Here is a 23,426-nt window from a genome sequence, read left to right on the forward strand (position 1 = left end):
GTTCACAGTGATCATCATAGAGCTACATATACTGGAAATGGATTTGGAAAAGTTTAGCAAGTACTTGGCCGACGACAAATATTTGAATGAATCATTGATTAGTGAAAAGGAGTTCAATATTACGGTGCTACCTCCCGACACTTTAGTATTAAAGTTAGCAAAGGGTACATTATCAGCTGTTGAGACGGTAACCGCTTTTGTGAAAAAGTACCTCATAGTGAACAATTGCGTTGAAATATCAACCCTATTAGAAAGGGAACTCAGTGCTGCATTCGCTATGGCGACGTTCTTGGACAACTACTTCAAAACCACTGGAGGAACTCTAGGTCCACTTCATGGATTGCCAATCAATGAAAGGCAGCTAGGGATTGTGAAACAAGCGTGTGTTAAATCGAACGACGACTCGGGTTCCATGGGCAGTATTCCCTTGAGTATTGTGCATCATGCTGCTCTAGCATCTCCTGAATATTTAGATGCAAGGCCGGTTCAATCAAAGGGGTTTTTGTTTAACAAATTGGCAGTTCATTCAGGCGCGTAAGCTTAGAACTATTGAATATGTAGTTATATATCTGCAATAGGGATTCAACTCAACTTAAACTTACGTACTCTTATTCTGTCGCCACTATTCTTAATGTTGAAGTTATGTTGCAAAAATGTTGTAACCAGTGTCGCGATTATATAATGAGAGCTATATACTAATATACCATGATCTCGCTGAAATCTTTTCATTGTGTAGCCACAGCGCACTCAAGCTGGTATAGAATTCCCATAAACACGACCCTTCCTGAACCCATTGATAGGTTGTGTACCATCAAAGCCGTTCCATTCTTCGTAGTATCACCATCTTACAAAGTCCTCAATGTCGTGAAAAATTTCTCAAAATCGTGCGCTTCAGATTTACAAAACAACTTCTCAACCAAAGTTCAAGGCTTCTTCTCAAACACAATTAACCATGGACTACGATGAGGATGAATTAGACTACAACTCACAAGATGAACTAGAGCAATTTGATGAAGATAAACTCACAAACGAAGAATACGACCTACTTCACGATTTATTACCGCAATTGAAAGCAAAGTTAAAATTGTACAATGATGACATCCCTGAATTAGCCTTGAAAGAGGCACTCTATTTTAACTATTTTGAACTAGAGCCATCGATTGAAGAGCTCAAATCTAACTACAAGAGTATGTATTAACTACCTAAACATTTTGATCGTTTTTTGAATAAAAGCAAATGGCAAAAGAGAGAGGAAAAAAATGAAATGATATACAACCAGATCTCTTCTACTCATGTCGAAACTAGCACAATTGGCAAAACTACGAGCTCAAAAGAGAGAGAAGGAGAACAATCATTCTGTGGATGAGTTGTCTAAGCCAATCGATGAGGTGCCCTCTTCAGGACCATCAAAGTTATCACGGTTAGCAAAAGCAAGATCGGGAAAACAATCCAGTTCGATCTTGGATCAATTCACGTCTAACATACCGACACTCAACGAAGAGGTATCCATACTACCGAATGAAGATATACTAAGAAAGAAACACAAGAGATTGGAAGCACCCAGACGAGATGATTCACAGACATCTCAGGCACCTCCTTCCGAAAAGCCATCAATTTCATTCGACATTGCATTAGACGACTCGATTATTCTCAATAACCCTATAGACAACGTGTCCATCTTTTGGATGACTAGCACCACCAATGATGATGAAACCAAACGAAGACGATTGAATGACTCCATTTTCCATCCCATTACTAACTTGCCTATAGAAAAAGTTATCAAAGTGCAAAACAATTTCAACAAACCTTCACCAGATGATGAAATTTTGAATGCACAGAAGCAGGCTTTTGAAGGTGTTGCCAACTTGCAGATCGATGAGCCAAAAGAGAAAAGCACGAATAAGGTTAAGGAGACCAAACCATTCAAGAAAGTGGACGTTGGAAAAGAATTGGTAAGTAATCCACATTTTACTAAACCTCATAAATCTTTTGTGGTGATTGGACATGTTGATGCTGGAAAGTCCACTCTAATGGGTAGGTTGTTGTTTGACTATGGTATTGTTGACGCCAAAACGGTTAACAAACTAGTGAAGGAAAGTGAAAAGATTGGTAAAGGTTCGTTTGCATTGGCGTGGATTATGGACCAGACTGAGGAAGAAAGGAGTCATGGAGTTACAGTAGATATCTGTGCTACTGACTTTGAGGTGGATACTACTAAGTTCACCGCCATTGATGCTCCAGGTCATAGAGATTTTGTTCCTCAGTTGATCGGTGGTGTCTCCAATGCTGATTTTGCCTTATTGGTGGTGGACTCAATTACCGGTGAGTTTGAGGCTGGATTTGCTTTAGATGGGCAGACAAAAGAGCACACCATTTTGGCCAAGAGCTTGGGTGTTGAGAAAATATGTGTTGTTGTCAACAAAATGGATAAAGAGGATTGGAATGAGAATAGGTTTGAAACGATAAAGAGTCAGTTGCTTGAGTTTTTGACGAGTTCCGATGTGGATTTTAAACCAGAGCAAATTGATTTCATTCCCATTTCAGGTTTGACCGGTAATAACGTGGTAAAAAGAGATCAGTCAATTGAGACATTCAAGTGGTACACAGGTCCCACATTGGGTCAATACATTGAGAATGTGCCCTTACTGAAACTTTCCAAAGCAAATGCTGTACAGGAACCATTTTATCTCTCAGTTCATGACGTTTACAAGGATAAAGGTGACTTGAAGGTGATTGGTAAAATATACAGTGGATTTGTACAATCAGGTGAGACTATTGTATTTCATCCTAGTGAGGAAACCTTACAAATTCTGTCCATTCAAGTGTCTCAACAAACTGTTGATTTCGCAATTGGTGGTCAGTTGGTAACCTTGATATTCAAAAGCAGCCAAGTATCTAACGATTCAATCGATATTGTTCGTAGTGGTGATATTGTGACAAAGGTGAAGTCTTCCATCAAGACTGTCAAAAAGTTTGTTGCTGCACTCAACTTATTCAATATGGACAAGCCACTTCTAGTGGGTATGCCATTTGTATTGTTTAGAAACTCGAGTCAAGTCCCCGCCAGGATCACCAACATTAGAGAGATTACAAATTCTAACAAAAAGAAAAAGAAGAATCTTTTGCATTTGACTTCGAGGCAAGAGGCAATTGTTGAGATTGAAGTTGATGGAGGCTCGTCCTTGCCATTGACAACCTACGACGATAATTCAAAGTTGGGAAGAATTGTACTTCGTAGAGAAGGTCAAACTATAGGAGCAGGGAAAGTCACTGAAATTTAATCATCTATATAAACTTTAGAAAGTCTATAATCACTAAAAGGCAACCCAATACAATACAAATTGTAACCAAGTAGTTGGCCCCTCTCTTGTTTTTTCTTGTTGCTTTATTCAATGTTCGATTACCTTCTCTTACTTCCAATTCCACTTGTGAATGAGTATCCATCAAGTTGTTTATTTGATCGCCTTGTTCCTGTAGTTTAAAACTTAACTCATTTTGGGTGTTTACGATATCAAGAATTGATTGTTGGATAATATCAACTTGATTCAATTGAGTTGTTTTCAAATTGAGCAATTCTTTATTTTCAGATTCCAATTCCTGAATTTGTTCATCACTCATTTCAAAATGTGGCGTCTCCTCCTCCATTTCTATATCTCGTTGTATTTGGTCTAAGCTCGTAAAGATTTTTGAGTTATCCAAATCCTTTTCTAGTTCATCATTGATATTTTGAAAGTTTAGTGAATTTAGTTGCTTTTCACGTTGAATACGTTTACGTTGCATCTTTTCGTATGTCTTGGATAAATTAACAAGAGATTCCATTAGGAATCGTAATACTTGATGTCTATGACCAGCTTCAGTTTCAAAGTATATATCTTGTTCACTATCATCTTGGAAAAACCATCGCTTCAGTAGTGTTGCTTGAACCATTTGCTGTCTCTTGGTCTCATACGCTTCCAAAGCCGCAAGCTTCTTGAAACATTGTTGTACTCGTGTGTTGAACTCTTCGTCAACCTTATCCTTTGAGGTTGAGTTGGCAGCGTTGTCTGATACAACAAGATACTCCGCTTTGATTTCGTTGATAAATTGGCTCAAGTTGGTTAAAATTTGGTAAAACTCAACACATTCTTTGTTGAAAGTGTCTTTGATTAGATACAATGGTTGCTCTTTTGGGTGCAGGGGTTTCTTCACATTAGTTTCAGATTGAACAATATCTACACATTGGTTGAATATGGGCGTCAAGTCTGTCATTATATTTGATGCTGGAAGTTGGGTTACGGTGGAGATTTTTTTTCTTTCCAATTCTACTTAACAACGTTTATTCAAACCTATACATCTAACCAGAGAGATAGTCAGTACACTTGGTAATCTCAACAGCATCCACACGACCATTAGGGTACTCCACCTTGACCGTTTTAGTGTCATACAAGATGTTCCATCTACCCAAGAACTCATCCCCATTAGGGTTAGGATTATTCTCATTGTAGAGTTTCTTCTCTTCAGGAGACAATCTTAAATACTTGGCGTATTCAGGAGCGCCAGGCAGAAGAATGTTGTCTGCGGTAATCACAGTGCCTGGAGCAATAAAGTTGAGAGACTCCAACTCCCTTAAATCAGGCACATACAAGTCCTTCCAGTGGTCAATAAAGATGAAATCCAAGGCTTTGAACAGGGCATTTTTGTTGAGTCTCTCTTTAAAGTCTACCAATGTATAGGCTGCTTTCCCAACAATGATTTCAATTTTCTTGGACAACCCAGCCAACCGGATGACATCGGTAGCAATCTTGGCAAATTCAGGATTCACTTCAAAACTATAATACTTGGCTTCGGGATCTTGTATCAATTCATTGGCAAACAATACCGCCGAGTATCCCAAGTACCCACCAAGCTCAATCATAACTTTTGGTTTCTTTTCTCTAATTTCCTTGGTGATTAACTCCCCCTTTTGACGACCAATATCCATAAAATGCTCACCATAGTCGTCAATCACCTTCAATACTTCCAACGGTTTGCCTTTGATAGTGTCGACTTTGTCCTGGGGTAAGTTCAAGATGTATTCGTGGAATTTTTGCTCTTTGGACTTTTCTGTTGTAGTTGAGGACATTATTGAAAGCAGAACTGGTGAAAATGTGTGATCAGATTATGTTTGTGAGAACAAAAAAAAAGTTGGTTTTTTGGTATTCAACTGGGGAAGGGGAAACAGTACTCTTTAAATCAGAAACCCGATTACTGGTACGGCTCCAAAATTGAATCCCAAAACAAGAGCAAGATCCGCAATCGCCGTTTAAAGCCGCTCCCGCCCCCCTTGTTTCCAATTGCCGAGTTTATCGAAAGGCACGAAAAATGCTCGGTCCGGGCTTTCGTTCCGCGCTTCGGCTTTTGGAAATTCTCATTATCTTTTTAATCACTCACAATAATGGGGTAAAGAGCCACATTTTATCAAGATTACAATTGCGATTACGGAAAAGCCTCTCCCCACGGGAGAATATGGGAGAGCCCCATTGGTGCTCTGTGATATCGGTAATATGTAAGTGATCCACAGCATTCTAGTAAAACATGGAACAAGGTGACGGCAGGATAAGAGAGTCCTAGTTCAGCACAAGCACTCATTGTTGTCATATCTGATGCTAATCTTCTCACTAAATTACAGAGACAGCTCCATTTTGAAACAACGTAACTAAGATCTGCAAGTTTTCGGTCTTTGCTAACGTAGACTACTGGAGTTACCAATGTAGTAGTCTTATTCGCAGTATTGCATTCGGAAGTGATGTACTTCCATTCTTCGAAGTTGAGCTTAAGGTTCCCCACTAGAAGTCCATCATTTTACAAAATTTCAGCTTATGCAATTTAACTTAAAGATATTGTGCTCTAGAGATAGTGTAATCTTCCCAAAAGTGATCCAGCTGATCAGCTCAGTGATGCATATGGATCGAAAAGCCTATAGCTTGTTGAGAATCAGTAAAATGACATGCACATAGTCTCACAATCTAAATTGTTAATTCTTGCAACCAAAATACCACCCATTTTTCTTTTCTTCTCCAATTGAAGCAACCATTTACTTCACACATTACGCATGAGTTTAACAGATACCATTAATACCCTTTCAGAACCAACATGTGGTCTGGTTGAGAGTTCAATTGATTCTTCTGGTGATGGATTGCTGTTGTTTGTCAAGATTGTCATCTTGTTACAAAATTTCAGGTTAACGGAAGCTTTAGGGTCAATATTGGATGCAATCACAGACTTGAAGTTCCTTACTTGTCTCATAATTGTTGGAATAATCCTTACTATTAATGTACTTCTCAATGTCTATCTCAACGTGAGTGCCATCAAATGGAAGTTTCCCCGGGAAACAAACTTATCAATTATATATATCGATAATGAAGGACAATTTAGGCTTACAAACAAAACTCGCAATGACCAACTGCTGTTTTTTCGACTACTCAATGATATTGAGGATCATCGAAACTACACTACTGTGTTTACACTTGTTTATGTGGTCAAATGTACATTATTGACTTTGCTTTTAAGATTAATGATAAGAATACATGCCTGGGATACGTTAACCTTCTTGTTTCTAGTAGTAATAATGCACCTTGCTTTCAAAAGAGTGCCAACAATATAGTTATGTGTTGAAAACGAGTGGAGAGAAGTGGATTTGAAAACTGCGCTTTCAGTGGCTACCTTTGGAATTAGAGCTCATACCATAAATATATGTAGTAAATGCCCACAGAGATCTAATAGTTAATACTCCCACGCAATCTCTATCCACCATTGAGCATCTTTTGCCAATAAAAGAGGAAGGCAAAGTAGTTGGTCAATCACGTGAATTCTTGCAACCAAAAATTCGCTGATTTACAACCACCCAAACACAGAAAGAAAAAAGCTACACTTCAACACATCATTCTCAATCAACCAACTCTATTCCCAGAAATGAATCCACAAGTCACGAAAGTCATAAATGCAATTCAACAAATGTGGCGGGAACCCTACCCAAAGATTTGGACTCATTGGTTGCTCTGGCTGAGTTTGATTGTTGTCTTTTGTGGTTCGCTAGTGATTTACGAGGTACTTGAGAATATTGTCCTTTGTAGAAGAAGCTTGCAGCAAGTTACATCAATTGTGTTATCAAAAGACGACAAGAGACTCAACACACAAGAAGCAGAAGCACTCGATTTGATATTGTTTGGTGTCAATTCCTTCAAGAACCCAAGCCACTATATTAAGACAGAGTTGTACTCGCAAGCCTTTCAATTAGGATCTGAATCGTTGGAAATAGTTATTCATTGGAGGCAGCTTTTATTATACGCCTTTTACCTGTTTTTTGCATTCTGCGTTGTGATGTTACATATAGGGTTTTGCTGCTTGTGGGGGTTCTTGCTGTTTCCAGGATTGCATATTATGGACATCATCGTTGTGGGCGTATTGATGACTGGTATTATCAATGACGCAATCGGGCTTTTGAAATTCTAACCATTGAATGAGGAATAAGGAAGCACTAATCGGTGTGATGTACATTGCGTCACAGCATATTGCATATGTATGTCTCGTGGTATTAAATAGCTTTTAACTAATGATATAAAATAATCTAACCACGAAACTTTTTTTATCCCTGGAAAATACTATCCACAATCATGACCAGAAAAGCGCTTGTTGTTGTTGACCTACAAGAGGATTTCCTACCACCTAATGGATCTCTTGCAATAGCCAATGGAAGGTCAATTGTCAAGCCAATTATTGATCTCATTAATCCGCCACTTTTAAACCAATGGTCCTTGGTTATCGCAACGCAGGATTGGCACCCATCAGACCATACATCTTTTGCTTCCCAACACGGTGTTAAGCCATTCACTGAGTTGGACTTTAAACATCCTGAAACTGGAGAAGTTAAGAAACAGTTTGTGTGGCCAGATCATTGTGTTCAAGGGAGTGCTGGTGCGGAGTTGGAGCTGAGCTTTGCAAAAGCTTTCGATGGAATTCAAAGTGTACCTACAGCCAACGTCAAAAAGGGGTACTTGCAAGATCGAGAGTATTACTCGTGCTTTCAAGATACATGGGGACTACATCACACAGAGGTGAAGCAAACTCTTCTTGATCATCAGATTGATGAAGTTGTGTTTGTTGGACTCGCTTTTGACTACTGTGTGATGAATTCGGCTATTGATTCTGCAAAACTGTTCAAGACTTATGTGGTGAAGAGCTTGAGTAAGAGTGTTACGCCAGAAAATGAGTCGAAAGTGGATGAGACCTACAAGAATTCCGGTGTAATTGTTGTAAATGAAATACTGGATATCAAAGTCTAATCAAAGTTACGATTCTATTATGACATTTATTCTTTTACATTTTTTGTAGCTATCCATTGTGCAAACTTCTCCTGATCAGGGAGATCCTTGAGTGATACCTTTGTAACATTCTCTTCACTTTTCCTTAGTTCCCTACTTCGCCTCAGCTCAAATTCAAGAAGCTGGTTACTATCTTTCTGCTTCCCATAGTAATAATCATCCAATCTCTTCTCTAGGTCTTTTGATTCACCTCCATTTCCCCTCTTGTTCTGTCTTTTCTTCTCCTCAATCATTGTTTTCACATCTGGTAACTCCTTCGCCCTACCAAAATACCTCCATCCAGCAACATTGACTCCTGAATTTATCATATCTTTGGTGTTGTGAATATAGTCATTTCCTCCAAGATTTTTTATATGGTACTCCCAACTTCGCTTCTCTTTAAATAGCTGATTCAACGCATCATTCAACTCTCGAAGACGTGCATCACTCGTTTGTGTATCGTTAATTTGGGTCAATTTGGATGAAATTTCTCCAAGAACTATATTTCGCCATATTTCCGCTTGCGGGATGGATTGCACTTTTTGAACATATTTGGGACGATTTTGAGGATTCGTATCTAGAGCTCCCGATTCTTTATTCTTGTATTCTTGAAAGTTGTTGAGAGACATATTTTTGGTGATGAAGAATAGTCTATTAATTTTTTTTATTTTTTCTTTGTGTTCAGATGCTTCTACATACCTCTAAATTGATTCCTTGAAGCAATTCTACGGCCCTCAAATCTTTGCTTGGTTCTACCTTTATCCACACCATTTTCATCGTCCTTCTTGGGTCTGTACTTCTTCTCCTTGCTCCTAGGAACAAATGTAAGTTCAGCTTCTCCTTTGGCGTGTCTTTGAAGCCTGGAATCATCCTTAGGTTTGCTGACTCTGTGCAAGTTCTTGACCTGAGAAGCAAATGTCTCTTTCAATTTGGTGGACCCCATTGGTGCTTCTTTAGCGAGAACCTTCATTTCATTCTTGAACCTCTTTTCCTCTTCCTTCTTCTTTCTCAACTTGGCCAATTCTTTGTCAAGCTTGGCTTTGTGTGCCTTCCTTGCTTCTTCATCTTCGCTTTCCTCACTTTCAGACTCTTCGCTCTCTTCTTCACTTTCTGCTTCTCCATTCCCATTATATCTTTCCTCATCAGACTCTTCTGCGGCAGTTAATCCCCTAGACCTTGTGATATCCTTTTCTGGTGCCTTAACTGGATTCAATTGTTTATATTCATGAGATTCCTCATCAACTTGGAAATCAGGGTTCTCAAACATTTCCTTGAATCTATCATCATTAATGACACTCTCAGCAGCATGTCCTCCAACTTTCTCTTGCAACCTACTCGCCAAATCTTTGTTAACCTTGATTTTGGTGTTTGTAATGGCACCTGTGGATCTGATTCTCGATTCTCTCTCCTTTTCAATCTTCTTCCTAATATCACGTTCTCTTTGATCCCGTAATGAGTCTGGATTGGCAATAAGGTTGACTTTTTCATACAACTCCGTATCAATAAAGAAACCATGCATGTACGAACGTAAAACCTTTGAGCCAATCAAGTGGCCCAAGTTCAATTTACGTACATCGTCCTTGGTAATAAATCTGTAGTTGGAGTAGATTGTATCTGAAGGCTTCTCTTCCAACTCTTCAGTGACATTGTCCAAGAATGAACACCAAGAAGGTGCAGGACCCAAGTTAGGAATATAATATGTGTGCATTGGCATACCTTCATTGGCCATGAAAAACATTCCCGAGTCAGAGACATGGCAAACGTCATTTATATCGACTGTTGGTTCCATAGATGCAAATGGTTTCCCGGTATTTCTATCCCAAATCTTTGCAATACGCTTGTCACTGGTTAAAACTGTGTCTGGCTTCAATGTATTTTCCAACCATACAATATTCTTGATATCAAATCCGTAACCTTGATCTTTGACTATGGATGGCTGGTTGGTACGTAAATCATAGAGCAAAGTTTTTCCACTTGATGTACCGCAGGCAAAGTTTAGTCCATCCTGACGATAACTCACAGCTGTCACTTGTATACCTGATTCGTTTAACTGCTCATCGATCCATAACTTTCCTGCTCGCGATTTCGATCTTGGATCCCAAAACTCAACTGTACCATCTTCAAGCCCAGCAGATATTAGACCGTGAACTTTATTTATCGCCACCATGTTGACACCTCTATCAGTCTCCAATTGCAAAGGGTTTAAATACCTACCTTGTTCCAAATTTAATCTGTATAATTCGTTCCCCAGGGCACCCACAAGCAAGTCACAGTTTACTTCGTTATAGCACAAACTTCGTCCGAACTTGGGTATTCTCGTCTTGTAGTATATTCCCCCTTTAGTTTGAAATTCTATACTCCTGTCCACTTGCAAGTGCACTGACTTGGTCCAATCTTGACTGAGTATGGCAAAGTCAACATTTTCACAATCGGTATGACGTTCAAATTTGAGTGACAAATTGGCAAAATCGTAGACGTGGATCTGGGGCTTGTAAGTACCAGTTGCCATGCAGTACTGTCCATCGGGTGAAACCTTAATCTTGTTGGATGCTTCACTAAACTCAAAGTCCTGAATTAGCTCAATACGATTGGAATAGTCAATATCTTGTTTCAAAGCCTTCTTTCTTTTCTTCGCAATCCAGTCAGGTAACGATCGAGATACGTTGGATCCCGATACTTGATATATGGAAACATTTCCAGCAGATGTAGATTTAAGAACCATTGCTTGTAGAGGTGGAAATGATTTCTTAAAGATTAATTTTTTTTTTTTTTTCTTCTCATCTCATCATAAGCTGTACAAATATTTAAACTCAGAAGACTCTATAGTACAATCATCAACAGAATCAACAACCGCTTCAAACCAAACATGGTCAGGCTTGAATGTATCCACAAAGAATTGCAACCCACCTTGAACAAGATCATCTTTTAAAACTTTTCCATTAGCACGCAATAAGTCTTCAAAAAGTTCAATAAAATTAATTATATACCTGAGGTCACTGTAGCAAATGTCGTTGGCATAGTTGACTAGACACACCCAAAGTCGTGAAGTGCTTACAGTGCTGTATTGAAAGTTTAAGACTTTGTTGAGGATAGCATTGGTTTGTTGTTCGATCCGAGACTTCTTGGATTGAATGTAGTCTTTGCAACATATACGAGTGGAAAGCACACTGGCAAGAAACAATTCGTAGAAGGATAGGATCACTTTGGTTTGAACTTCAGCACTTCCTGAGTTGAAATTTCCACGCTCCTTTTCCATATAGTGATCAATGAGCTCTAGTGTGTGTACTTGTAGTTGATACAAGTTTTCCAATTTTTGACTCTCATTTAACAAGTCTGATGGGGTGGTGACAAATTCTTCGGGCTTGTCAAATGGAGGAAATTGAAATGCTTTGAATTTTGAACTGATTTGGTGTGGGAGGGGGTCGCCGTAATAGGAACTCACACTATGGCTGAGCAAGTAATTTAGGTAAAGAAAGACAGTAAGGATGGAAGTGTTTGTTCTCAACTCATTGTAGTTTGAATAAATTTCATAATCTGATGACGAGCCAATAACTTCAAAGGAAGTGAGCAACTGTTTTACTGACCGACTATTCAAAGTTGTAGTACCCTGATCCAACACTTGTAAAATAAATTGTAAGGATTCAGTCAAGTTGGGCTTGTGATATCTTGGAGTGCCCTGGTTGCCTGAATCTGCTGACGTTTTATCTCGCAAAATGTCAACCCAGCTTTTGCTTTCAGTGTCCACACTCTCAGTATTCATTATGGTGTGGTGAGGTCACTGCTGTGAAAAGTCAAACGTGGTGTCAGTGTGTTTTTGTCTGTGCTTCTATTTAGATGAAAGCAGATAATAAATGGAGTAAGGTGCTGTATTGATTATTGTTTCATAACTCAAAGCCAAAGGAGACTTATGAGAAGATAAAATTGGTGGTTGGTGGCATACGTGTCAGTGGTGGATCAGTTTTGCAACAAAACTTTGGGAGAAATCTGACACAACAAAAAAAAACAGTAAAAATGTCGCGGAGGGAATACAAAAAAATGTCGGAAGAGAGAGAGAGAGAGTCACATGACACTGACAAAAGAGTTTACCAAGCTCTGGCATCTTAGCAGCATATTGTAGTCTTCGTTGGTTGGAAAAAAGAGCTATATTCATTTACAATCAGGATGAAAAGTTGTAGAACGCGTTTAGTCACCTATAAGAAAGTACAGCTATTCCGCAGGACGTTCCTGAAAAGTCCCTCACCCTATTTGGCGTTTATTGTCCCTTCGATGCAAGTAATAGCGCTTCCACCAACCAAAATCTTTTCTTCGGATATACTCAACTTGAGAGCACCCTCGCGGCCAACGATTTTTCCCTGTGACGACTGTAAAGCATGATCTTGGCATCCGTGTGATCTAATAAATGCCGCAACAGAACCATTGCCACTGCCACAAACGGGGTCTTCGTCCACACCACAGACAGGAGCAAATGAGCGAACTTCGATATGGTCTTCAGACCACTCTCCGTATATGGTTACTCCTGTGGACCCTAATTGCTCGTCGTGCTTTGACATTGAGGCAAAATTTGGTTGTACAGACAACACAGTTTTAGCATCAGTCACATGTGCTACTATCCAACGAGCACCAACATCAACAAGAGCTGGCCTCAATTTTCTATCAATTGCACATCCTAAATCACTCTCGAGTGCATCAATTTGCCCCTCATTTAATGGCAGAATAGTTGGATGTGGCAACTCAAAGGATATGGACCCCGTTTGCCCTATAGTTAAATTGACTAGTCCCGCCCCGCATTCTTGAACAACCAGACCATTTTTGGCAGAAATCAACCCAGACTCAAGCAATGCGTGGGCTGTACCAATAGTCGGGTGACCAGCAAAGGGTAATTCGCTTTTTGGAGTAAATATGCGAACACGATAATCAGCCTTGTTGGAAGTTGCTGGGAGGACAAATGTTGTTTCGGAAAGGTTTGTCCAATTGGCTATCAATTGCATCTCTTCGGTGTCCAAGCCACTGGCATCCATAATTACAGCCACAGGGTTGCCTTTGAATGGCTTTGATGTGAACACATCCACTTGTTTGAATGCTGGCATTGAGGTTTGATAGGTGACTAACAACCAAAAGGAAAAAAAATAATAAAAAATATCAATTTAAAATATTCTTCCGTGTATTATCAGGGCCATCTACAAAGTGATTGTGATTTGTCATCTTTGATATTTCGGCTGTGCCTTTTGCCTTAACTCACAGTGTAAGATGTACTTCAGGGTACATTCCCGGTTGGCTTAAGGTTTATACGTTGGTGATCGGTTTATTATCTAACAAAAAAAAATACGTCACGAATATTATAGCAGTCTACGGAGCTGTTAATGATCGGTCGCTCAATTATCCGGATGCGGTAGATGTGTGCACTTTGGTGGCAAAAACATACTAGAGACTTGTTGGTATTGGCTCGATGATTGTCTGCTGTGACTCCGTCTATTGAAAGTGCAAGAGCCAACTTGCGCAATGCTGTGTTCTGTACTCGAGCGTTTGTTACTATCCGAAAATTGAGCTGAATATATCAGGGTCAGAGGCCAAGCACATTTCCGTTAAGGCTCCCTTTATGCAATGTAATGCTAAATCATGCAAGAAAAGTTTGTCATGTCAGTGCAAATGGTCTAGAACTTGCAACGGCTGAGGCGTCCAAATCACTATAAGGAAATTGCTAGATCTTCTTTGAATCGCATATTTGTACTTTGACTGGGTTGTGATGTTTCGGAAGAATGTCGACAAAAGAAACGAGGGTTTACATTAATACAGAAGTGATTAAAAGATATAAAGATGACTTGTTTTCCTTTCAGCTTTGTCTATTCCAATCATTTATGAACAACAAGATGCAATCAGAAGTTTCACGAATTCTCAAAGGCGAAAGCCAAACTAACTCAAGCCCAAATTATCACTATGGTAACAACAACCACAGAAGGTCAGACTCAATAGACTTTGGTAGACGTGGGAGTGCAATATCCATGCTTTCATTACAACAGTCTACTGGAAGTAATAATAATACCCCACCAGTATCGCCACAACAATATAGACACAATTTTACAAAACAAAGACATTCATTAGAACAACTACAATCTTCTTTAGACTTTGTTCCTGAAGCACAAACAATAGACTTGGATGAGATTACTAGAGAGTTTGAAAAGCAAGAGCGGGTGCTCAATGAAGCTGAGATTAACTGGTGCAGCTTTTTAAAGGAGATGCCGGTCGAAACACCATGGAGGGTCAATGATTCCAAAGTGGATCTTCCGGAAACCTCGGAGATGTTGCTTAACAAATTCAATTCGGAGTATAATATAGAGGATAGCAATTCAAATGGTGTGAAAGAAACAGCACTAAAACGAGCCTTGGGCCGATTTAGAAATTCCAGTAGAATATTAACTAAAGTCAGAGTAGGGTCTAATAGAGATGATAAGTAGTTGTTGAATTGTATAGTTTAATTATATCAACTTGTATCAAGAGATTCTATTTTAGCCACTGTGCATAAGAAACCTCTATTGGATTAATCGGATAAGATATGGAAATTCGATAATGTTCTTTCGGGAAACGCTATATAGATCGTGCTTTAAACTAGTTAATCTGAGATCTTAAGTTCTTCAACTGAGACAATACAGCCGACTTTGCGGTACCACCAATAGCATCTCTTCTTTCAACACTGACTTCAAAGTCAAACGTATCCATCACATCTTTTTCAAATCTGTCATCAATTTCCTTCAATTGCTCAAAGGATAATTTATCTATACCACTCAAGTTTTCATCTTCAGCCTTCCTAACACACTCTCCAGATATGTGGTGAGTTTCCCTAAATGGAACTCCTTTTCTAACCAAGTAATCAGCAAGATCAGTAGCCAACATATCCATGGTCAAAGCTCCTTCCATATTTGCTTTGTTGATCTTTAATGTACTTATAACACCAGTGGCAATCAATATCGAATGCTCAACTGTTGTCAACGCATCAAATAATGGCTCTTTATCCTCTTGCATGTCCTTGTTGTATGTAGAAGGAATTGATTTTATCGACATCAAAAATCCCGACAACTCACCAAATATTCTTCCACTTTTACCACGCAACAATTCTAATGAATCGGGGTTCTTCTTTTGTGGCATCAATGAAGATCCAGTGGAGTAAGCGTCGGCTAACTTTATGAATCCAAATTCGGCACTCGAGTAGATAATCAAATCCTCAGCAAAACGGGAAATATGATTCATAAATAAAGTGCCCCAAAACAATGTCTCAACAACGAAATCACGATCACTGACAGCTGTCAATGAGTTTCCAATAACACCACCAAATCCTAATCCTTGAGCTAAAAAGGACCGATCAATGCCATATGGATGTCCAGCCAAGGCACCGGACCCCAATGGCGATTGGTTCACACGTTCAATGATCTGTTGCAATCTTTTGTAATCTTCAGTAAAGTAAGTAGCATAGGAGCTCAACCAGTGCGCCCATCTAATAGGTTGGGCCCTTTGCAAATGAGTGTAACCTGGCATCAAAACATCTATTTCTTTCTCTGATCTTGTCAAGATAGTTTCAATAAATACCTTCAACTTCAAACTCAAATCTTTCAACGATTCGCGCACAAAGATTCTCATGTCAGTGGCAACTTGGTCATTTCTGGATCTTCCTGTGTGCACTTTACCAGCAATGTGTTTGCCAATTATCTCACCCAATCTTCTCTCATTGGCGGTGTGAATATCTTCATCTCCAGGTTTTTCAACAAACTTTTTCTCTTGCCATTCTTTGCGAATGACTTCTAACCCTTCATGGATTTTTGCCAACTCGTCCTCGGTAATCAATCCCAACTTGTTCAATCCTTGAGTGTAAACTTTTGTACCTGTGAGATCAGCATCATACATAATCTTATCATAAGGCAAACTAGCATTGTATAAATCCATTAATGGATCGGTTGCTCCGGTGAATCTACCACCCCAAAGTTTACTTTCACTAGGTTGTGCTTGTTCTGACATTGTTTTTTGTTGAAGAATAGTGATATCAAATTGGAAAAAAATTTTTTCACCGCGGCTAACTTAAAACCCCATTACCCAATTGAGATGTGAGTCATTTTGAAACTGGTACACTACCAAAATGGCGGTATGCCAATACGGATTCAGCTAAGTTGTATTACAGTGTATATTAATTCGATCTTCGGATGAATGCTTTCGCAAACATCGTTAGATCCCCCCTGCTAACATTTTAATCTATCACTGAACAGTTTTTTTTACATCATTTTTATTATTTGCAAGAAATTGAAGCAAAAGCTTCGACAAACATACAGAAGGAACATATTCATATAAAAACCACAGTTATTGAAGATGTATTAAACCAGCACAGCCTCGTCAGAGGATAAATTTGCATAATGCCCCCATTTATCAATCATTTGTATTGTTCAAAGAAGTTAATAATCTATTCTTCCATGCGACTACAACAAAAGTCTCGGCATGTTCGCCCAATTTAGAAACATCTTTCTCCAGATAATTAAACAATAGACACATAGTCGCAAAAGAGCCAGAAATTATACTGCAAGAAATTACGTCATAACTACAGGTGTTTCCTTTCTCCAATTTCTTGTCCTATTCAAAAAACTCTATTTCTCCGAGAATTCTGGGAGTAAAACTTTAATCCGAAAAATGCGACACGACATTAAAGATAAGATAAGAGACCATCAATAGCGTTGTGAGTCTTTACAAGAGCTGCATTTTCAGATATGTTGTCGTTAAAACCGGTGTATAGAGGCTACTACTACCCACGTGGCACCCTCCACATCTTGTACAATTTCGTACGGCAATTTGAATTCCTGGCCAAGCACATGTCAAACTTTTCTTGGAAGTAAGGGATTATTATTTCTTGGGAAAAGCAATGTTTTGAAGTTTTTCTTATTATTTTTTTTTCTCTTGGTTGCAATAAGGCGAATGTCTCTTTTTTTTTTGCAACTTTCGTATTGTTCGAGGTCATTCACACAAAAGCTTGGTACTCCGCACGGAGTTTGTTTTAAAAGACATTGCCTATTGTATTCTGTAGCAATAGCCGTGTGGCTGGTCACACAAACCTTAATTGAAAGAGCACACACCAAAGATTTCCAATTTTCTTAGCAAAACAAAGAATGGTGTGGGGATCTACATTGGTAGTGAATCCTTATCTTCGTGATATGAGTCTATATATAATTACAACGAAAGCTCACTCCTCTAAAGGCTATCCACTTTGCTCCCCATGATCATGTCAATCAAAGAACTTGACTCAATTTCAAAGCACTCCACAGACTCTCCAAACAATGACATCAAGAGCTCAGAAGATTTGACTTCGAAAGAATCTCACGAAGCAGAGCATGGAAATGTACTTTCAAGATACTCCGAACACCAAGTGATGGAGATGGGGAGAAATTACGCAAAGGAGCATGATTTAGATCCCGAAATGTTTGCAAACGCGGCTGCACTCGCAAGATCTCCAGCAGGATTTTCAGATATGGCTTTCCTTTCCGATGAGGAAAAGAATGCGCTTCATTTAGAAGCGACTAAGAAATGGCACATTCCTAAGAAATTGGTTGCTGTGATTGCCCTTGGTTCAATGGCTGCTGCTGTGCAGGGTATGGATCAAACTGTCATCAATGGTGCCACCTTGTTCTACCCTCGTGCATTCGGTATCACTGAAATGAAGAATGCGGACTTAGTTGAAGGATTGGTTAATGGTGCTCCATACTTGTGTGCTTCGTGTATCGCTTGCTGGATGTCGGATTTTTGCAATAGACATTTGGGAAGAAAATGGGTTATATTTTGGACGTGTTTTATATCTGCAATTACTTGTGTGTGGCAAGGGTTTGTCAATAACTGGTGGCATTTGTTTATCTCTCGATTCTTTTTAGGGTTTGGTGTGGGTATCAAATCTGCTACTGTGCCCCCATACGCTGCCGAGTGTGCACCAAAACATATTCGAGGAGCTTTGGTTATGTTGTGGCAATTCTTTACCGCTGTGGGGATCATGTTTGGCTATGTCGCTGCCTTGGCATTTTATTATGTGCCTGATAGAGGTTTTGGAACTGGTTTGAATTGGCGGTTGATGTTGGGAAGTGCTTGTATACCTGCGTTTATTGTTTTGTTTCAAGTGCCCTATGTACCTGAATCTCCACGTTGGCTAATGGGAAAAGGACGTCACAAGGAAGCTTTTGAATCGTTGAAAGTATTGCGTTTTGATGAAATTTCAGCAGCAAGAGATTGCTTTTACCAGTACATTTTGTTAAAGGAAGAAGGTTCTTACAAGATTCCAACTTGGAAAAGAGTTATTGAAATGTTCACCATTAGGAGAAACAGAAACGGTGCACTTGCTTCCTGGATCGTCATGTTTATGCAACAATTTTGTGGAATTAACGTCATTGCCTACTACTCGTCGTCCATTTTCATTGAGGCTAACTTGAGTGAAATCAAAGCAATGTTGGCATCATGGGGATTCGGTATGATTAATTTTATGTTTGCTATTCCTGCATTCTTGACCATTGATAGGTTTGGAAGAAGAAACTTGTTGCTATTTGCCTTCCCTGTGATGTCTGTGTTTTTGTTGATTGCCGGATTTGGATTTTTGATTGATGACATCAACGGTAGGTTGGGTATGGTGACTACTGGTATCTACTTATTTTCATGTGTTTATTCCTCATCAGAAGGTCCAGTTCCATTCACGTACTCGGCTGAAGCGTTCCCATTATATATCAGAGACTTGGGTATGGCTTGGGCTACATCAACGTGTTGGTTCTTTAATTTCTTATTGGCATTCACCTGGCCACGTTTGCAGAATGACTTTACTCCAACAGGTGCGTTTGGGTTCTATGCCGCTTGGAACATAATTGGGTTCTTTTTAGTACTTTGGTTCTTACCAGAGACAAAAGGGTTGACGTTGGAAGAGTTGGATCACGTATTTGCTGTTTCTGCAACAAAACATGCTGCTTATCAAACAAAGAATTTATGGAGAAATGTTCAAGTATATGTGTTACGGAAGGATGTTGAACCTTTACCTCCACTTTATAAATCAGCAGCAATTAGTCCAACATTTGAAGAGAAAGCGGAAATTGTGCATGCTGAATAAGCATAGCGGTATATTTGTTTTAGTTTATTAAATTAGTAATCATTATCAACTATCTCTATGGTTTACATCTACCGGTGAATCTTGGATACAACGAACAATCCCTAACAGTGAATCTGTCACAGAGCCAAGCCAAGATTCTTTCAGTACCAAGACCGTAACCACCATGCTCGCAAGTACCATAACGACGTTGATCCAAGAACCAGTAATAAGCTGAAGGGTCAATGTTTTCTCTCTTGAAACCAGCTAACAATTCATCGTAATCAACAGTTCTCATACTACCTCCGGTAATTTCACCAACGTTTGGCATCAAAACGTCAACAGATTCAGTTACTCTTGGATCATCTTGACATTTTTGCATGTAGAATGATTTGATTTCCACTGGGAATCGGGTTAACAAAATAGGTTCGTTAATCGTGTCAACCATTTTCCTTTCTTGAGCTTCAGCAATATCGTCACCAAAGGAGTATGGCTTACCTTCATCGTTCAAAATACCTCTCTCGTTCAACCAGTCCAATGCTTCAATATACTCCATTCTTTTGAATGGCAACTTTGGTGCTTCAAATTTAGGGTTCAATTGCTTGACTAATTCGCCAGCAACAGGGTCCTCCAATACTTTTTGAACTGTTTTTGAAATCAATTTTTCCAAGTGGCTTAACAAATCATCGAACGTGAGGAATGCCAATTCGGCTTCGATATGGGTATACTCACTCAAATGTCTTCTGGTGTGTGATTTTTCTGCTCTAAAAGATTCTTGAACACAATATACATCACCCAATGCTGGTAAACAAGTTTCCAAATACAATTGAGACGATTGTGTCAAGTAGGCTTCTTCTCCATAGTAGTTCATCTTAAACAAGGTGGATCCACCTTCGACTTGAGTTTGAACCATGCATGGTGGGGTAACTTCCAACAAACCTTCTTCTTGGTAAAAATCTCTAATAGCGTGCAAGAATGCGGCTCTAACTCTCATTACTGCCGAAATACTTTCTCCTCTCAAAGTCAAGTGACGTTGATCTAATAATAAGGAAGGATCGGCACCTTCTTGAATCTTGTTTGTGAATGCATCTTCACCACTTGGAGCCAAACCTACAATCTTGTAATAGTCAGCTTTTAATTCAACACCACCTGGAGCAGTTTTACCCTCTGGTAACTTTGAAACAACACCTTTAATCAGCACAGTTGACTCAATTGTCAACTCTTGAGTTTGTCTAGCCTTGGCCAAATCTCCAGTCAAGACACATTGCAAAAATCCTGTTCCGTCTCTTAAAGTAATGAAGGCCAAACCCTTTTGCACTCTTAAACGGTGAATCCATCCATTGACTTGTACTCTAGTTCCAATGTTATCCTGAATTGATCTCAATTTGATCTTTTTTGGTTCTGGTAAAGATTTATCTTCTTCAATTGTAGTCAAGTCCAAATCAGCAACTTTTGGTAATGATTCTTTTTCAGCTTGAAGTTTGGATTGTTTTTCAGCCTTCTTTTTCAAACCTTCAGCTCCCTTTTTAGCCTTTTTCAAAGCAGATGGTGAAATTTCTGTGTATGCGAATTTAGTTTTATCTTCTTCAGTTTCTTTATAAACGAGGATCTTGGCATCTGGGTTAACAAATAAAGCATAAGCTGGAGTTGCAAATGGTTGTGATTCGGATCCTGAGTGGTCAGAGGAGTCTACCCCTGTCTTTTCGTTAACGTATGTAGTTGACATTGTCTTTGAATAATGAAAAGTTGTATTGAAAAGGAAAGAAAAATCTTTCTGACTCAATTGACTCTATATAAATATTTTTTTTTCTTCTTCTTCTGTTTGTCTCTCTCTTTTTCTAAATTTTTCAAAATATCCTGCATATAGTATACTCTTATAAAGAAAAGAAAAAAATTTTACATTCAGTCATACGAAATATCAGATTGAGTCATATAAACATAAATCTCAAATTATCTCCATACAATGGCCTTAGCTCAGTCATTAGCTTCATTATCTTTAACCGCATCAGGCGAGATTCCAAATGCATTACCAACCAAAACCCTAGTGTTTAAACCAAAAACTGCTAAAACTGCTACACCTGTTCCTGTTTTAGTCTTTGCACTTCAATCCACTGTAACACCTACCCCAACAATTGCCAAGTCAGCTAATGTCAAAGAACCAAGATTAGCTAAAGACGACTTGGTCCAGGAGTTTTTCAAGACTTCAGCTAAGGAAGTTTCCATTGCCAACTTGTCTCAAGAGTTGGCAGGAAAGATAAAGATCATACTTGATGATAACATTCTTAAAGCTGCTGAAAAGGACGAAACTTTAAAGTTGACCACTGAAACTGAAGCTGCTTGCTTGCCAGCAAAAGCAGTTTTGGAGTTTTTAAAGTCTACCGGAATTGAAGTTGTTGAAACTGATTTCGCTGCAGAGCCAGTTGCCAGTGTTCCATCAAAAGATAAGAAACCCGCACCTGCAAAAAAGGACAATGCAAAGATTGAAGACGCAAAATTAATTGGTATCACCATTGACAAAGAGAAAGATTTTTCCAACTGGTACACACAAGTTGTTGTAAAGAGCGAAATGTTGGATTACTACGATGTTTCCGGTTGTTATATTCTTAGACCAAACTCATATGCAGTCTGGGAAACAATTCAAGACTGGTTTAACCAAAGAATTAGATCATTGGGTGTCCAAAATGCTTACTTCCCAATGTTTGTTTCTCAAAGAGTCTTGGAAAAGGAAAAAGACCACATTGAAGGATTTGCTCCTGAAGTTGCTTGGGTTACCAAGGCGGGTAGCTCTGAATTAGATGAGCATATTGCCATTAGACCAACATCAGAGACCGTCATGTACCCATACTATGCCAAGTGGATCAGATCGCATCGTGATTTGCCATTGAAATTGAACCAATGGAACTCGGTTGTTCGTTGGGAGTTTAAACACCCACAACCATTTTTAAGAACCAGAGAATTTTTATGGCAAGAAGGACACACAGCTCACTTGACCAAGGAATCGGCTGCAGAAGAAGTTTTGCAAATTTTGGACTACTATGCCGCTATTTATGAAGAGTTGTTGGCTGTTCCTGTTGTCAAAGGTAAAAAGACTGAAAATGAAAAGTTTGCTGGTGGTGACTACACAACCACAGTGGAAGGTTTCATTGCTGCAACTGGTAGAGGTATTCAAGGTGGTACCTCACATCATTTGGGTCAAAATTTCTCCAAGATGTTCAACATCTCCGTTGAAAACCCTGATGGAGCTGATAAAGAACGTTTGTTTGCTTACCAAAACTCATGGGGTTTGTCCACTAGGGTTATTGGTGTTATGGTTATGACCCATTCTGATAACAAAGGTTTGGTTTTACCACCAAGGGTAGCTCAAACCCAAGCTGTTGTTATCCCAGTTGGAGTTACAGCTAAATCAAGTGAAGAGCAAAGGAAACAAATTAACACCGGTGCCCAAGAAATCGAGCACAGATTAAAGAAGGCTGGTGTTAAAGTCACTGGTGATTACAGAGACTCTTATAATCCAGGTTGGAAGTTTGCCGATTGGGAATTGAAAGGTGTACCACTCCGATTAGAATTTGGTCCAAAAGATTTGGAATCGAATCAAGTTACTGTTGTTAGAAGAAACGATGGTAAAAAATACACTGTCAATTTGGACGAATTGGAGAAACGTATTCCGGAATTATTGGATGAAATGCATAATGCATTGTTAGCTAAAGCAAGAAAAGATTTTGATGAACATAGAGTATTGGTAGATGAGTGGAAAGACTTTGTGCCAACATTGAACAAAAAGAATGTTATTTTAGCCCCATGGTGTGGTGATGCTGACTGTGAGGATGACATTAAAGATTCTTCCGCTAAGAATGAAGATGGAGAAGATGGTGACGTTGATGAAAAGGCACCATCTATGGGAGCCAAATCGTTGTGTATCCCATTCGAGCAGCCAAACTTGAAACCTGGCCAAAAATGTGTCAAGTGTGACAGAAAGGCTGTTACATACTGTATGTTTGGTAGATCTTATTAGATACGATATTTCTATG

The 23,426-nt window shown here is 39.1% G+C and overlaps 12 protein-coding genes across 12 annotated transcripts; 5 read left to right on the forward strand and 7 right to left on the reverse strand. All coding sequences in view use genetic code 12, as the record gives it.

The window, feature by feature from the left end:
• Nucleotides 1-37: 37 nt before the first annotated feature.
• Nucleotides 38-3,281, forward strand: I9W82_003323 (ribosome dissociation factor GTPase; the record flags this gene model as incomplete). Its single annotated transcript, XM_067692276.1, has 4 exons — nt 38-534; nt 737-755; nt 896-1,187; nt 1,306-3,281. The coding sequence occupies 4 exons, from the start codon at nt 38-40 to the stop codon at nt 3,279-3,281; spliced, it is 2,784 nt and encodes a 927-aa protein (XP_067548671.1).
• Nucleotides 3,282-3,285: 4 nt separating this feature from the next.
• I9W82_003324 (uncharacterized protein) lies at nt 3,286-5,101 on the reverse strand (the record flags this gene model as incomplete). Its single annotated transcript, XM_067692277.1, has 2 exons — nt 3,286-4,241; nt 4,339-5,101. 2 exons carry the CDS (start codon nt 5,099-5,101, stop codon nt 3,286-3,288), a joined length of 1,719 nt encoding a protein of 572 aa, XP_067548672.1.
• Nucleotides 5,102-7,631: 2,530 nt separating this feature from the next.
• Nucleotides 7,632-8,300, forward strand: PNC1 (nicotinamidase; the record flags this gene model as incomplete). Its single annotated transcript, XM_067692278.1, has 1 exon — nt 7,632-8,300. The coding sequence occupies one exon, from the start codon at nt 7,632-7,634 to the stop codon at nt 8,298-8,300; it is 669 nt and encodes a 222-aa protein (XP_067548673.1).
• A 26-nt stretch (nt 8,301-8,326) lies between these two features.
• Nucleotides 8,327-8,947, reverse strand: ISY1 (Isy1p; the record flags this gene model as incomplete). The annotated part of the gene is made up of 1 exon (XM_067692279.1): nt 8,327-8,947. One exon carries the CDS (start codon nt 8,945-8,947, stop codon nt 8,327-8,329), a length of 621 nt encoding a protein of 206 aa, XP_067548674.1.
• A 62-nt stretch (nt 8,948-9,009) lies between these two features.
• ENP2 (ribosome biosynthesis protein) lies at nt 9,010-11,040 on the reverse strand (the record flags this gene model as incomplete). Its single annotated transcript, XM_067692280.1, has 1 exon — nt 9,010-11,040. One exon carries the CDS (start codon nt 11,038-11,040, stop codon nt 9,010-9,012), a length of 2,031 nt encoding a protein of 676 aa, XP_067548675.1.
• Nucleotides 11,041-11,103: 63 nt separating this feature from the next.
• Nucleotides 11,104-12,078, reverse strand: I9W82_003328 (uncharacterized protein; the record flags this gene model as incomplete). The annotated part of the gene is made up of 1 exon (XM_067692281.1): nt 11,104-12,078. The coding sequence occupies one exon, from the start codon at nt 12,076-12,078 to the stop codon at nt 11,104-11,106; it is 975 nt and encodes a 324-aa protein (XP_067548676.1).
• Nucleotides 12,079-12,559: 481 nt separating this feature from the next.
• I9W82_003329 (uncharacterized protein) lies at nt 12,560-13,405 on the reverse strand (the record flags this gene model as incomplete). The annotated part of the gene is made up of 1 exon (XM_067692282.1): nt 12,560-13,405. One exon carries the CDS (start codon nt 13,403-13,405, stop codon nt 12,560-12,562), a length of 846 nt encoding a protein of 281 aa, XP_067548677.1.
• Nucleotides 13,406-14,185: 780 nt separating this feature from the next.
• Nucleotides 14,186-14,770, forward strand: I9W82_003330 (uncharacterized protein; the record flags this gene model as incomplete). The annotated part of the gene is made up of 1 exon (XM_067692284.1): nt 14,186-14,770. The coding sequence occupies one exon, from the start codon at nt 14,186-14,188 to the stop codon at nt 14,768-14,770; it is 585 nt and encodes a 194-aa protein (XP_067548678.1).
• A 151-nt stretch (nt 14,771-14,921) lies between these two features.
• ARG4 (argininosuccinate lyase) lies at nt 14,922-16,322 on the reverse strand (the record flags this gene model as incomplete). Its single annotated transcript, XM_067692285.1, has 1 exon — nt 14,922-16,322. One exon carries the CDS (start codon nt 16,320-16,322, stop codon nt 14,922-14,924), a length of 1,401 nt encoding a protein of 466 aa, XP_067548679.1.
• Nucleotides 16,323-17,568: 1,246 nt separating this feature from the next.
• I9W82_003332 (sugar porter family MFS transporter) lies at nt 17,569-19,422 on the forward strand (the record flags this gene model as incomplete). Its single annotated transcript, XM_067692286.1, has 1 exon — nt 17,569-19,422. One exon carries the CDS (start codon nt 17,569-17,571, stop codon nt 19,420-19,422), a length of 1,854 nt encoding a protein of 617 aa, XP_067548680.1.
• A 55-nt stretch (nt 19,423-19,477) lies between these two features.
• DED81 (asparagine--tRNA ligase) lies at nt 19,478-21,124 on the reverse strand (the record flags this gene model as incomplete). The annotated part of the gene is made up of 1 exon (XM_067692287.1): nt 19,478-21,124. One exon carries the CDS (start codon nt 21,122-21,124, stop codon nt 19,478-19,480), a length of 1,647 nt encoding a protein of 548 aa, XP_067548681.1.
• A 237-nt stretch (nt 21,125-21,361) lies between these two features.
• On the forward strand, nt 21,362-23,410 carry I9W82_003334 (proline--tRNA ligase; the record flags this gene model as incomplete). Its single annotated transcript, XM_067692288.1, has 1 exon — nt 21,362-23,410. The coding sequence occupies one exon, from the start codon at nt 21,362-21,364 to the stop codon at nt 23,408-23,410; it is 2,049 nt and encodes a 682-aa protein (XP_067548682.1).
• Nucleotides 23,411-23,426: the final 16 nt, after the last annotated feature.

The sequence above is a fragment of the Candida metapsilosis genome, assembly GCF_017655625.1.
Source record: "Candida metapsilosis strain BP57 chromosome Unknown scaffold3, whole genome shotgun sequence".
NCBI lineage: Eukaryota > Fungi > Ascomycota > Pichiomycetes > Serinales > Debaryomycetaceae > Lodderomyces > Lodderomyces metapsilosis.